Source organism: Bombina bombina, chromosome 4, assembly GCF_027579735.1.
Source record: "Bombina bombina isolate aBomBom1 chromosome 4, aBomBom1.pri, whole genome shotgun sequence".
NCBI classification, from domain to species: domain Eukaryota; kingdom Metazoa; phylum Chordata; class Amphibia; order Anura; family Bombinatoridae; genus Bombina; species Bombina bombina.
The window spans coordinates 914880954-914897009 of record NC_069502.1 but is presented as its reverse complement, the minus strand read 5'-3'; the positions used below and the strand labels follow the sequence as shown (position 1 = coordinate 914897009).

Below are 16056 nucleotides of genomic sequence, written 5' to 3'. Positions count from 1 at the left end.
TTTTTAAAGGCCCAAGTGGAAGCCACAGCTCTGGTAGAATGAGCTGCAATTCTTTCAGGAGGCTGCTGTCCAGCAGTCTCATAGGCTAAACGTATTATGATACGAAGCCAGAAGGAGAGAGAGGTAGCCGAAGCCTTTTGACCTCTCCTCTGTCCCGAATAAACGACAAACAGGGAAGAAGTTTGTCGAAAATCTTTAGTTGCCTGTAAATAGAATTTCAGGGCCCGGACAACGTCCAGATTGTGCAGAAGTCGTTCCTTCTTTGAGGAAGGATTAGGGCACAATGAAGGAACAACAATCTCTTGATTGATATTCTTGTTAGTGACTACCTTAGGTAAGAACCCAGGTTTAGTTCGCAGAACTACCTTGTCTGAATGAAAAATCAGATAAGGGGAATCACAATGTAAGGCTGATAACTCAGAGACTCTTCGAGCCGAGGAAATAGCCATTAGGAACAGAACTTTCCAAGATAACAGCTTGATATCAATGGAATGAAGGGGTTCAAACGGAACACCCTGTAAAACATTAAGAACTAAATTTAAGCTCCATGGCGGAGCAACAGTTTTAAACACAGGCTTAATCCTGGCCAAAGCCTGACAAAAAGCCTGAACGTCGAACTTCTGACAGACGCTTGTGCAAAAGAATGGACAGAGCTGAGATCTGTCCCTTTAACGAACTAGCAGATAAACCCTTTTCTAAGCCTTCTTGTAGAAAAGACAATATCCTAGGAATCCTAACCTTACTCCATGAGTAACTCTTGGATTCGCACCAATGTAAGTATTTACGCCATATTTTATGGTAAATTTTCCTGGTAACAGGTTTCCTAGCCTGTATTAAGGTATCAATCACTGACTTCGAGAATCCACGCTTTGATAGAATCAAGCGTTCAATCTCCATGCAGTCAGGCTCAGAGAAATTAGATTTGGATGTTTGAAAGGACCCTGAACCAGAAGGTCCTGTCTCAGAGGCAGAGACCATGGTGGACAGGACGACATATCCACTAGATCTGCATACCAGGTCCTGCGTGGCCACGCAGGCGCTATTAGAATGACCGATGCTCTCTCCTGCTTGATCCTGGCAATCAGACGAGGAAGTATCGGGAAGGGTGGAAACACATAAGCCATGTTGAAGACCCAAGGTGCTGTCAGAGCATCTATCAGAACCGCTTCCGGGTCCCTGGATCTTGATCCGTAACAAGGAAGCTTGGCGTTCTGGCGAGACGCCATGAGATCCAGATCTGGTTTGCCCCAACGCCGAAGCAGTTGTGCAAATACCTCCGGGTGAAGTTCCCACTCCCCCGGATGAAAAGTCTGGCGACTTAGGAAATCCGCCTCCCAGTTCTCCACACCTGGGATGTGGATCGCTGACAGGTGGCAAGAGTGAGACTCTGCCCAGCGAATTATCTTTGAGACTTCCATCATCGCTAGGGAACTCCTTGTCCCTCCCTGATGGTTGATGTAAGCCACAGTCGTGATGTTGTCCGACTGGAACCTGATGAACCTCAGAGTTGCTAGCTGAGGCCAAGCCAGAAGAGCATTGAGAACTGCTCTCAATTCCAGAATGTTTATTGGAAGTAGACTCTCCTCCTGAGTCCATGATCCCTGAGCCTTCAGGGAATTCCAGACAGCGCCCCAACCTAGTAGGCTGGCGTCTGTTGTTACAATTGTCCAGTCTGGCCTGCTGAAGGGCATCCCCTGGACAGATGTGGCCGAGAAAGCCACCATAGAAGAGAATCTCTGGTCTCTTGATCCAGATTCAGCATAGGGGACAAATCTGAGTAATCCCCATTCCACTGACTTAGCATGCACAATTGTAGTGGTCTGAGATGCAGGCGTGCAAAAGGTACTATGTCCATTGCCGCTACCATTAAGCCGATTACCTCCATGCATTGAACCACTGACGGGTGTTGAATGGAATGAAGGACACAGCAAGCATTTAGAAGTTTTGTTAACCTGTCTTCTGTCAGGTAAATTTTCATTTCTACAGAATCTATAAGAGTCCCCAAGAAAGGAACTCTTGTGAGTGGCCTTAGAGAACTCTTTTCTACGCTCACCTTCCACCCATGCGACCTTAGAAATGCCAGAACTAACTCTGAATGAGACTTGGCAGTCTGGAAACTTGACGCTTGTATCAGAATGTCGTCTAGGTACGGAGCTACCGAAATTCCTCGCGGTCTTAGTACCGCCAGAAGAGAGCCCAGAACCTTTGTAAAGATTCTTGGAGCCGTGGCTAACCCGAAGGGAAGAGCCACAAACTGGTAATGCCTGTCTAGGAAGGCAAACCTTAGGTACCGATAATGATCCTTGTGAATCGGTATGTGGAGGTAGGCATCCTTTAAATCCACTGTGGTCATGTACTGACCCCTTTGGATCATAGGTAAGATTGTCCGAATAGTCTCCATTTTGAACAATGGAACTCTTAGGAATTTGTTTAGGATCTTTAAGTCCAAAATTGGTCTGAAGGTTCCCTCTTTCTTGGGAACCACAAACAGATTTGAGTAAAACCCTTGTCCGTGTTCCGACCGCGGAACTGGATGGATCACTCCCATTAGTAAAAGGTCTTGTACACCGCGTAGAAACGCTTTTCTCTTTAGCTGGTTTGTTAACAGCCTTGAAAGATGAAATCTCCCTTTTGGAGGAGAAGCTTTGAAGTCCAGAAGATATCCCTGAGATATGATCTCTAAAGCCCAGGGATCCTGGACATCTCTTGCCCAAGCCTGGGCGAAGAGAGAAAGTCTGCCCCCCACTAGATCCGTTTCCGGATCGGGGGCCCTCACCTCATGCTGTCTTAGGGGCGGCAGCAGGCTTTCTGGCCTGCTTGCCCTTGTTCCAGGACTGGTTAGGTTTCCAGCCCTGTCTGTAGCGAGCAACAGTTCCTTCCTGCTTTGGAGCTGAGGAAGTTGATGCTGCTCCTGCCTTGAAGTTACGAAAGGCACGAAAATTAGACTGTCTAGCCCTAGGTTTGGCTCTGTCTTGAGGCAGGGCATGACCCTTACCTCCAGTAATGTCAGCGATAATTTCTTTCAAACCGGGCCCGAATAATGTCTGCCCTTTGAAAGGTATGTTAAGCAATTTAGATTTAGAGGTTACATCGGCTGACCAAGATTTAAGCCACAGTGCTCTGCGCGCTTGAATGGCGAATCCTGAATTCTTAGCCGTAAGTTTAATAAAGTGTACTACGGCATCGGAAATAAATGAATTGGCTAGCTTAAGTACTCTAAGCTTGTCTGTAATTTCATCCAATGTAACTGAGTTAATGGTCTCTTCCAGAGACTCAAACCAGAATGCCGCCGCAGCCGTGACAGGCGCAATGCATGCAAGGGGTTGTAATATAAAACCTTGTTGAACAAACATTTTCTTAAGGTAACCCTCTAACTTTTTATCCATTGGATCTGAAAAAGCACAGCTATCCTCCACCGGGATAGTGGTGCGCTTAGCCAGAGTAGAAACTGCTCCCTCCACCTTAGGGACCGTCTGCCATAAGTCCCGTGTGGTGGCGTCTATTGGAAACAATTTTCGAAATATAGGAGGGGGTGAAAAAGGCACACCGGATCTATCCCACTCCTTGTTAATAATTTCTGTAAGCCTCTTAGGTATAGGAAAAACATCAGTACACACCGGTACCGCATAGTATCTATCCAGCCTACACATTTTCTCTGGAATTGCAACCGTGTTACAATCATTCAGAGCCGCTAATACCTCCCCTAGCAATACACGGAGGTTCTCAAGCTTAAATGTAAAATTTGAAATGTCTGAGTCCAGTTTACTTGGATCAGATCCGTCACCCACAGAATGAAGCTCTCCGTCCTCATGTTCTGCATATTGTGACGCAGTATCAGACATGGCTCTAATATTATCAGCGCACTCTGTTCTCACCCCAGAGTGGTCGCGTTTACCCCTAATTTCTGGCAATTTAGATAATACTTCAGTCATAACATTAGCCATGTCTTGCAAAGTGATTTGTATGGGCCGCCCTGATGTACTTGGCGCCACAATATCACGCACCTCCCGAGCGGGAGACGCAGGTACTGACACGTGAGGAGAGTTAGTTGGCATAACATCCCTCTCGTTGTCTGGTGAAATTTTCTTTACATGTACACTTTTATTTAAAGTAGCATCAATGCAATTAGTACACAAATTTCTATTGGGCTCCACATTGGCCTTTAAACATATTGCACAAAGAGTTTCCTCTGTGTCAGACATGTTTAACAGACTAGCAATGAAACTAGCAAGCTTGGAAAAAACTTTTGAAATAAATTTACAAGCAATATAAAAAAACGTTACTGTGCCTTTAAGAAACACTAATAAACTGTCACAGTAGAATTACAAGAACCAAATTTGTTATAGCAACCAAATTTTCACAATAAATGCAATAAGTTAGCAAAGGATTGCACCCACCAGCAAATGGATGATTAACCCCTTAATACCCAAAAACGGATAACAGATATAAAAACGTTTTATCACAGTCAAAGCACAGTCTCGCAGGTCTGCTGTGAGTGATTACCTCCCTCAAAACTAGTTTTGGAGACCCCTGGGCTCTGTAGAGACGTCCTGGATCATGGAGGAAGGAATAGGAAGACTGTGAGTGAATTCTTACTGTGCAAGAAAGCGCCAAAATAGGCCCCTCCCACTCATATTATAGCAGTGGGGAAGCTCAGCAAACTGAATTTATTCAAAAATAACGACAGCCATGTGGAAAAATAATGCCCAAAAGATTTTATCACCAAGTACCTCAGAGAAAAACGATTAACATGCCAGTAAAACGTTTTAAAATAAAATTATTAAATGATACTAATAAGCCTGCTGCTAGTCGCTTACACTGCAGTGGGGGCTCAAATATAAGTTAAATGTACACAGTATTTTCTTAGTGAAGTTCCATTCCCCAGAAATACCTCAGTGTAACATACATATATATCAGCCTGATACCAGTCGCTATTACTGCATTTAAGGCTGCACTTACATTATATGGGTATTAGCAGTATTTTCTCAGTCAATTCCATTCCTTAGAAAATAATATACTGCAACATACCTCCTTGCAGGTGAACCCTGCCCGCTGTCCCCTGATCTGAAGTTACCTCACTCCTCAGAATGGCCGAGAACAGCAAATAGATCTTAGTTACGACCGCTAAGATCATACATAAACTCAGGTAGATTCTTCTTCTAATGCTGCCTGAGAAAAAACAACACACTCCGGTGCTGTTTAAAATAACAAACTTTTGATTGAAGATATAAAAACTAATTTTAATAACCACAGTCCTCTCACACGTCCTATCTATTAGTTAGGTGCAAGAGAATGACTGGGTATGACGTAGAGGGGAGGAGCTATATAGCAGCTCTGCTTGGGTGATCCTCTTGCACTTCCTGTTAGGGAGGAGATATATTCCCATAAGTAATGGATGACCCGTGGACTGACTACACTTAACAGGAGAAATATATTTTTGTCTTTACTTGCAAGCCGTCTCTCTCTTTTAAAAGAAGATAAGTACAATACAGCCAGAAATTGTATAATGCAAACCATTGCAATGCACGCATGGTTACGCGCCTGCTTGAGAAACTGCTTATAGCGGAATATAGAGATTCATGCGTGTATGGCAAGGAGGAACAAGGATTACACTGAATTCAATGGCTCAGTTGATACTACCTGCGATTGTTAAATTAGCATGATCTTTGCATTCAGTATGAAAATTAATTGGATGTGGAATCAATGCATTAACCAACTCTTGAAGTTGCTGAATATAAACTAATTGTGAAGTAGGTTAATCTTTATCTAATGTTTGGTTACATTTAATTTCTGACTGTAAAATCCTAGTACATATCCCAGCAAAATTGGATGTACTAAAAAAGGAGAGAGAAAAAAATGTGTGCGTTTAAGCATTTATTTCCTGAAATAAAGGTGAATTCAAATATCTTATTCAAAACCTCAAAATGTTAAAAGATTATCTAAATGGAATTGTACAATTAATACAATGAAATTCACGTAATTAATGGTAACATCTTATTTAGATAACTATCTTGAATATAATGAATATATTAAACTTTTAAAATATAGTAGAAAACACCATGATGCAAATGTTTAAAATATTTAAAAAATATATATATATTAAAGAATAAAAAAATGAAAAAACAAAAAAAAAACACAATTCTAATGTAATATAAAAACTCATGCACCATACCTTGAAGACTTTGGCTGCGAGGGGATCTTTTTCCAAATCAATATCTAAAGGATCAATATCAACTTCCATCAGGTCTTGCAGTAATTCAAGGTCAATTTCTTTATCTTTATCCAAAGATGACAGAGGTGGAGCACCTTTGAGTGATGAAATCAGCTTTAATACTGCCAAGTAGCAAACTATGCCACCTAAATGCCTGGGCCATGGTGATGATTACTGGGCAATTTTAAGGCTGTGCTTTCGTGCTTTGTCTATGACCATTGTAACCATTTACAAAAACAAGTGTAAGTCATTGCCACATACTACAGGCATACTACAGTACTATATTTATTTTAACGTCACCATTTTTGTTGCCAAATGAGGATAATCTTTATAGAAATTCAATTTAACTCCTTTATTCATCTTGCTATGCTTTAAAAGGAGCATTAAAAAAGGGACATGTTAAAGCAAACATTCTTCATTTAAAGCTCATGATCTAAATATTCATTGAAACTGCATACATATTTAAGGCAAGTGGTTCAAAAATAATTCTGTTATGTAAAATAACCAATGGCTAACTTAAAGGACCGTTAAATACAGTAGAATTGCATAATTAACAAGTGCTGGTGCCTCATAAAAATGTTAATATAAACACAGTGCAAAATGTGTTAATCAAATTAAATTGGAAAGTATCTTAAAACTTCATGATCTATCTGAATCATGAAAGTTTAAATATGTTAGTGATGTTATTGTCCCTTTAAAGGGCACACACATAAAAATATTCACATTAAATTAAGAGATTTACCCTAATTATCAATGGCTAACCAGGCACCATAATGTGAAGTTACTCATTTATACCGTTTATAAGAGTCAAAAGCTAACCAAGCTAATCAAACAATGTACATGAAAGGTTACGGAATGCTCAAAAAAAACCTCATGAAAAACTTAACACTCCCCTAAAAAAGGCTAACTGATATTTTCTCTTTCAAAACTGAGTAATGGTACAGTAAGTTACCTGTGATGTCTGGTGTCAATGGCTCATCCATGCTGTCCCCTAAGGGTACAGAAGAATGATGTAGGGAGTCATCAGAATCACCAGCTGAAGCACATATTTCTTCTCCCATTGCATTGTCATCCAGAGCTTCAGCCGCTATAGGAGCCAATAGCTCTCCTGCAAGACAACAAATTAAATGTAAGAGTTCAAACTTGATACTAAATAGAATGTTAGTGAAAAGATTACATTTGTTACTTATCCTCATGAGACGTAAAGGGATATAAAACAGTCTGTATCATTGTTGTAATAAAAGCACTAAGCGGAATACTTAAAGGGAAATTAAAACCAAAGTTTTCTCACTTTCATGATTTGGATATAACATACAATTTTTAGCAACTTTCCAATTTACTTCTATTATCAAATGTGCTTCATTGTCTTGTTATTCTTTGCTGAAGGAACAGCATTGCACTACAGGCAGCTGGCTGATCACATCTAGTTAGCCAATCACAAAAGGTAAATGTGTGCAGGCACCAAACATCAGCTAGCTCCCACTAGTGTAGGATGTGTGTGTATTCTTTTTCTACAGGGGATATTAAGAGAACAAAACAGGTTTGAAAATATAAGGGAATTTAAAAGTGTCTTAAAATTAAATGCTCTATCTGAATCATGCAAGTTTAAATTATTTTCCGCACAAGGGGGCTATAGTTTCTAAAGGAAGGCAAAGGAGTAGTTAAACGTTTAAAGTGGTTGCTAACTGACACCTACAACAGTTCCAGTCAATTTCTTTTGCATCTTCAGAAAGAGCACTTTTACTGCAAAAATCATGTGACAGTAAAACTGTTGCCATATAGTGCTCCAGACATGTACACACTGCTGAGATTACCTCCATGCTTTTCAACAAAAGATTTCAATAGAACAAAGAAAATTTGATAATAGAAAACTAGAAAGTTGTTTAATAATTGCATGCTCTGAATTATGGGGGAAAAACAATTTATGCTTACCTGATAAATTTATTTCTCTTGTAGTGTATCCAGTCCACAGATCATCCATTACTTAATGAATATATTCTCCTTCCCAACAGGAAGTTGCAAGAGTCCACCCACAGCAAAGCTGCTATATAGCTCCTCCCCTAACTGCCATATTCAGTCATTCGACCGAAAACATGCAGAGAAAGGAAAAACCATAGGGTGCAGTGGTGACTGTAGTTCAAATGAAAAAATTACCTGCCTTAAAGTGACAGGGTGGGCCGTGGACTGGATACACTACAAGAGAAATAAATTTATCAGGTAAGCATAAATTATGTTTTCTCTTGTTAAGTGTATCCAGTCCACGGATCATCCATTACTTATGGAATACCCATACCAAAGCTAAAGTACACGAATGATGGGAGGGACAAGGCAGGTACTTAAACGAAAGTTACCACTGCCTGTAAAAAAACCCTCTCTCCCAAAAATAGCCTCCGAAGAAGCAAGGTATCAAATTTGTTAAATTTGAAAAAGTATGAAGCGCAGACCAAGACTCCGTCTTGTAAATCTGTTCAACAGAAGCCACATTTAAAAAAGGCCCAAGTGAAAACCACAGCTCTAGTAGAATGAGCTGCAATCCCTTCAGGAGGCTGCTGTCCAGCAGTCTCATAAGCTAAATGAATTATGCTTTTTTAACCAAAAAGACAGAGGCTGCTGAAGTATTTTGACCTCTCCTCTGTCCAGAATAGACAACAAACAAGGTGAACGTTTGATGAAAACTGTAGTAGCTTGTAAGTAAAACTTTAAAGCACAAACCATGTCCAATATTGTGTAATAGACGTTCCTTCTTTGAGGAAGGATTAGGATACAAGCATGGAACAACTATCTCTTGAGTGATGTTCTTGTTAGATACCACCTTAGGAAAAAACCCAGGTTGGTACGCAGGACTACCTTATCCGTACGAAGGACCAGATAAGGAGAATCACATTGTAACACAGATAACTTGGAGACTCTACGAGTAGAGGAAATAGCTACCCAAAAGGAACTTTCCAAGATAAAGATTGATATCTATGGAACAAAAAAAGGTTCAAACGGAACTTCTTGAAGAGCCTTAAGAACCAGGTTTAAGCTCCATGGTGGAGCAACAGCTTTAAACACAGGCTTGGATCTAACCAAAGCCTGACCAAATGCCTGAATGTCTAGAATACCTGCCAGACGCTGGTGCAAAAAAATAGACAGAGTAAAAATCTGTCCCTTTTAAGGAATTAGCTGACAACCCTTTACTCAAAAATATCTTGGAGAAAAGATAATATCCTGGGAATCCAGACTTTACTCCATGAGTAACCCTTGGATTCATAACAATCAGATATTTACACCATATCTATGTTCAATTTTCCTAGAGACAGGCTTTCATGTCTGTATTAAGGTATCAATGACTGACTCGTAGAAGCCATGCTTTGATAACATCAAGCGTTCAGTCTCCAGGCAGTCCATCTCAGATTGAATCCATTTAGATGGTTGAAAGGACCCTGAAGTAGAGGGACCTGTCTCAGAAGCAGAGGCCGTGATGGAAAGGATGACATGTCCACCAGATCTGCATACCAGGTCCTGCGTGGCTACGCAGGCGCTGTCAAAAACACCAAAGCCCTCTCCTGCTTGGTCTTGACCTCCGAAGGAAATCCCACTCCCCCGGAAGAAAAGTCTGACGACTTAGAAAATCCACCTCCCAGTTCTCAACACCTGGGATATGGATAGCTGATAGACAAGAGTGAGTCTCTGTCCAGTGAATTATTGTAAGACTTCTAACATCACTAGGGAACTTCTGTTCCCCCTTGATGGCTGATGTAAGCCACAGTCGTGTATATTGTCCGACTGAGTATGATGTACCTCAGAGTTGCTAACTGAGGCCAAGTCTGAGAGCATGGAATATCACTCCCAGAATATTTATTAGAAGGAGGGTCTCCTCCTAAGTCCACTATCCCTGAGCCTTCAGGGAGTTCCAGACTGCATCCCAACCTAAAAAGGCTGGCATCCATTGTAACAATTGTCCCATCTGACCTGCGGAAGGTCATACCCTTGGACAGATGGACCCGACATAGTCACCAGAGAAGAGAATCTCTGGTCTCTTTGTCCAGGTTCAACAGGGGGATAAATCTGTGTAATCCCCGTTCCTCTGACTGAGCATGCATAGTTGCAGTGGTCTGAAATGTAGACGTGCAAACGGTACTATGTCCCTTGCCGCTACCTATTAAGCCGATTTCATTCATGTACTGAGCCACCGAAGGGCGCGGATGGGATGAAAAACACGGCAGAAATTTAGAAACTTTGACAACCTGGACTCCGTCAGGTAAATTTTCAATTCTACAGAATCTATCAGAGTCCCTAGGAGGGAAACCCTTGAGATTGGGGATAGAGAACTCTTTCCTTGTTCACTTTCCACCCATGTGATCTCAGAAATGCCAGTACTACATCCGTATGAAACTTGGCAATTTGGATGTTTGACGCCTGTATCAGGATGTCGTCTAACTAAGGGGCCACTTCTATGCCCCGCGGCCTAAGGACCGCCAAAGCGACCCCAGAACCTCCATAAAGATTCTTGGGGCTGTAGATATCCCAAAGGAAAGAGCTACAAACTGGTAATGCCTGTCTAGAAAGGCAAACCTGAAAAACGAAGGTGATCTATATGCATCACCATGTGAGGATAAGCATCCTTCAAATCCATTGTAGTCCTCTATTGACTCTCCTGGATCATAGTTAAGATGGTACGAATAGTTTCCATCTTAAATGACGGAATTCTGAGGAATTTGTTTAAGATCTTTAGATCCAAAATAGGTCTGAAGGTTCCCTCTCCTTGGGAACCACAAACAGATTTGAGTAAAAACTCTGTCCATGTTCCTCTCTTGGAACTGGATGGATCTCGTACACAATGTAAGAATGCCTCCTTCTTTATCTGGTTTGCAAATAATTGTGAAAAGCGAAATCTCCCCTTTTTTGGGGGGGGGGGGGAATCTTTGAATCCAGAAGATATCTCTGGGATATAAATTCCAATGCCTAGGGATCCTGGGCATCTCTTGCCCACGCCCGGGCGAAGAATGAAAGTCTGCCCCCTATAGGATCCGTTACCGGATAGGGGTCCGTTCCTTCATGTTGCCTTAGAGGCAGCAGCAGGCTCCTTGGCCTGCTTATCTTTGTTCCAGGTCTTTGTCTCCAGACCGCCTTGGACTGAGCAAAAATTCCCTCTTGTTTTGCCTTAGAGGAAGTGGATGCCACACCTGCCCTGAAGTTTTAAAAGGCACGAAAATTAGACCTTTTTTGGCCCTTGATTCCTATCCTGAGGAAGGGCATGACCTTTTCCTCCAGTGCTATAAGCAATAATCTCCTTCACACCAGGCCCGAATAGGGTCTGCCCCTTGAAGGGAAGTTAAGTAGCTTATTTATTAAAGTCACGACAGCTGACCATGATATAAGCCATAGCGCTCTGCGCGCCAGTATAGTAAAAAACAGAATTCTTAGCCGTTAGTCTAGTCAAATGAACAAAGGCATCAGAAAACAAAGGAATTGGCTAGCATAAGCTTGTCAAATATATTCATCCAATGGAGTCACTAACTGTAAAGCCTCATCAAGAGACTCAACCCAGAACGCCGCAGCAGCAGTGACAGAAGCAATGTATGCAAGGGGCTGCAGGATAAAACCCTATTGAATAAACATTTTTTATCCATTGGATCTAAAAAGCACAACTGTCCTCGCCAGAGGTAGTGGTACGCTTAGCTAGAGTAGAAACTCTTCTCTCCACCTTAGGAACTGTCTGCCAGAAGTCCCGTGTGGTGGTAACTATTAGAAAACATTCTTCTAAAAAATAGGAGGGGAAGAGAACGGCACACCTGGTCTATCCCATTCCTTATTAAAAAAATTTTTAGTAAACCTCTTTAGGTATTGGAAAAACATCAGTACACACCGGCACTGCATATTATTTATCCAGTCTACACAATTTCTCTGGCCCTGCGATTGTACACATTCATTCAGAGCAGCCAAAGCCTCCCTGAGCAACAAGTGGAGGTTCTCAAGCATAAATTTTAAATGTAGAAATATCAGAATCAGGTTAAATCATCTTCCCTGAGTCAAAAAATCACCCACAGACTAAGCATATTGTGAGGTAGTATCATACATAGTTCTTAAAGCGTCTGTATGCTCTGTATCTACCCCCAGAGCTATCTGCTTTCCTTTAATTTCAGGTAGTCTGACTAATTCTGCTGCCAGAGTATTATTCACCACCTTTGCCATGTCTTGTAAAATAAACGCTATGGACGCCCTTGATGTACTTGGCGCCATTTGAGCGTGAGTCCCTGAAGCGGGAGTCGAAGGGTCTGACACGTGGGGAAAGTTAATCGGCATAACTTTCCCCTCGACAGAATCCCCTGGTAAAATAAACGCTATGAGTGCCCTTGATGTACTTGGCGCCATTTGAGCGTGAGTCCCTAAAGCGGGAGTCAAAAGGTCTGACACGTGGGGAGAGTTAGTCGGCATAACTACCCCCACGACAGAATCCTCTGGTGATAATGTTTTTAAAGACAAAAAATTATCTTTATTGTTTAACATGAAATCAGTACATCTGGTACACATTCTAAGATGGGGTTCCAGCATGGCTTTAAAACATAATGAACACAGAGCTTCCTCTATGTCAGACATGTTAGAACAGACTAATAATGAGACTAATAAACTTGGAAAACACTTTAAATCAAGTTAACAAGCAAATATATAAAACGTTACTGTGCCTTTAAGAGAAACAAATTTTGTCAAAATTTGAAAAACAGTGAAAAAAGGCAGTAAAACAAACAAAATTTTTACAGTACATGTAATAAGGTAACAGAGCATTGCACCCACTTGCAAATGGATGATTAAGATGATTAACCCCTTAATGCAAAAAACAGATCAAAAAAACGACATAGACGTTTTTAAAAACAGACACAACAAAACTGCCACAGCAGAGCTGTGGATTACCTTCCCTATAAACGATTTTGGAAGTCTTTTTAGCCCTTTAGAAATGTCCTGTAGTATTCATGGGACTGCTGAGGGAATCTGGATAATTCATTTTGTAATTTTAACTGCGCAAAAAAGTGCTAAATTAGGCCCCTCCCACTCATATTACAACAGTGGGAAGCTTCAGTTAACTGTTTCTATGCAAAATTTAAGCCAGCCATGTGGAAAAAACTTAAGCCCCAATAAGTTTTATCACCAAACATATGTTAAAAATGATTAAACATACCAGCAAACGTTTTAAAACACATTTTTACAAGAGAATGTATCTCTATTAATAAGCCTGATACCAGTCGCTTTTTACTGCATTTAAGGCTTTACTTACATTACTTCGGTATCAGCAGTATATTTTTTGTCAATTCCAGTCCTAGAAAAATATTTTACTGCACACACCTTATCTGCAGGAAAACCTGCACGCCATTCCCCCTCTGAAGTACCTCACTCCTCAGAATGTGTGAGAACAGCAAAAACGCAAGCAGATTCTTCTTCCAAATACTGCCTGAGATAAACAGCACACTCCGGTGCCATTTAAAAATAACAAACTTTTGATTGAAGAATAAACTAAGTATAAATCACCACAGACTCTCATGACCTCCTATCTATGTTGAGGCTTGCAAGAGAATGACTGAATATGGCAGTTAGGGGAGGAGCTATATAGCAGCTTTGCTGTGGGTGGACTCTTGCAACTTCCTGTTGGGAAGGAGAATATATTCCATAAGTAATGGATGATCCGTGGACTGGATACACTTAACAAGAGAAAACTTGGGTTTTGTGTCCCTTTAAAAGTTCAGTGTTAGCTACCTTGTCTCATTTTGCAAATAAAACATTTTTTCCTGCTTTAACACAATTATTTTTATCTTTTTTATTATTATTACTAACGGAGCATTGCTAAATCCCTTTAATGAGACAATTATCACAAAACTACTGTAATCTGACACAAAATATTTGGAATGCATATATTTACCAATTTCAGAAGGACATGAAAACACTGAAGTAATTTTCAGGATAACCCACATCTCACAATACAGACAATGTACCTGCTAAGATATCCTGCAGCATACAGGTCAAAGAATACTGTGCCCAAGCTCCACCCCAAGAGATGTCTCCACGGTTGAAGTCTGTTCCAACAAGCAGCAACAGAAGCCTTTCCAGTTGCTGTTCATTTACAACTTCACACAGATGTATCGTTGGACGTGTTGCATTAGCTATTCTGGCAAGCACCTAAAAACAAGGATGAGCATAAGATGCCTGGTAGGTTGTTAAAGGGACAAACAAAAATGGGATGTTGCTTAAAATATGTTTAAGCAGCATTTCACACGTAAATAATACAACTTTGTTTTGTCATATGAGTAGATTTTTTTTTTCCTTTTCACAGATTTCCCTAGCTAGCCAATTACAAGGTGTATATGTATATGAAACAAAGGGACATTGTACACCCGAGCAAATATGGGCAATTTACATAAAGTTTTAGATGTAGATACAGTTTGCAATATACATGCATTAGCTATTTTGTTGCTAAAGCTGGTAAAAAAGTTAAGAAAAAAAACTTGCAGTGCTTTCACTGCATATGCATACAAACGTAACACACACTGACATCCCTTGCTACCTCATGCTGGAGCTAGGTGTGTAATAAAGCTGTGTGTTCTGTGCACAAATCTGAAGAGCTGGAAAGATCCCCATTGTAGTCTTAAACTCACTCTGTGTTTTTATTTTGTCTGCTCTGTAAAAATGTGCTGAAATCTTACCTCCCCCTTTCACCATTACCACAACATCTAATTAGCCTCTGCAAACACCGGACTTGAACAGCTCACGCAGCTCTGTGAAATGTGATCCTGAGATCATTTTTTCAGGTCCGGTGTTTGCAAATTAATTACTTACCAAATAATTTGAAGGAGTTTTTAAACTTTAAAATAAAAGTATTTACAATTATTCTGTTAAATGTTGCTAAGCTTTCTTCCTTTATATATAATAAAGTGGATGCCTATTATACAAAGAGCAATATTTTTGTAGCCAGCCTGAGTGATAAAATATAATTTTTCTATCATTAAGTATATGTTCTCTAATCCCGCACTTTTATTGACCTTCAATAAAATGTTTTTATTGCAATCTTATAACTGTTTGCCATAGTGAACAAATGAAAATTTGCATTACATGCTATAAAAAAACCTCAATAATAGGTTTACCTTGCAAACAAACAGAAGTAAATCAGCATGACAAGTGAAGTCCATGGATAAGAGGAAGAGCGCTAGTTTCTGAACAACAGAAATGCAGCGCTCATGTGCCAGTGTGAAAGGAAGAGGTTCAACTTCAGGGCTCTCTTTTGTTGCAGATACTTCAGTATCTTGAGAGGATCGAGGCCACTCTGCTGTCCGGCGAAGACGAATCAAATCCTTAAAGTGCTGGGGAGATGATTTGCACATTATATTAATTGCATCTGACAATAATCCATATAATTAAACTTGATTCATGTTGGTAAATGATATGTGGGAAATGTAGGTTGAATGTTAAAACACAAATGCTAGGGACAAAACAAAAAAATATATTCTAAAATTCACGATTAACATAAAAAAAAAAAAGGTAATAAAAATGTCCATCTTCCAGGAATCCAAAGCCCCCACCACAGAAGGATATAAGAAAATAATTTACCAGTGGGTTAAACTGCACACATCAAATAGATGGGAAAGTCTTAAAACTTTTAAAAGGACCATACTATGAAAGGGAAGTCAAACAAACTCATGTCCAAAAAAAAAAAATCTGTTACCTCTATTATCAAATTTACATCTTTTCTTTTTGGGGAAAAAAAATTGGCTATTGGCTTCCTAAATGGGGGACAGTTTACTCCAAGTAATTGTTTAAAAAAATAGGTTATCCCTTTATTACCCATTTTCCAGTTTTACATAACCAACATGCTTATA

At 40.3% G+C, this 16056-nt stretch overlaps 1 protein-coding gene across 7 annotated transcripts in view; it reads right to left on the bottom strand.

The window, feature by feature from the left end:
- Positions 1 to 16056, bottom strand: part of BIRC6 (baculoviral IAP repeat containing 6) — an 854588-nt gene that overhangs the window by 452154 nt on the left and 386378 nt on the right. For 6 of the 7 annotated variants that reach the window (XM_053711846.1, XM_053711848.1, XM_053711849.1 and 3 more), the window contains exons 35-38: positions 15325 to 15540; positions 14179 to 14362; positions 7164 to 7319; positions 6173 to 6306 (exon numbers count right to left, since the gene is read on the bottom strand). In XM_053711846.1, coding sequence (XP_053567821.1) covers positions 6173 to 6306; positions 7164 to 7319; positions 14179 to 14362; positions 15325 to 15540 — 690 coding nt within the window. The remainder of the gene's footprint in view (positions 1 to 6172; positions 6307 to 7163; positions 7320 to 14178; positions 14363 to 15324; positions 15541 to 16056) is intronic. The other variant, XM_053711852.1, reaches the window with a different exon arrangement.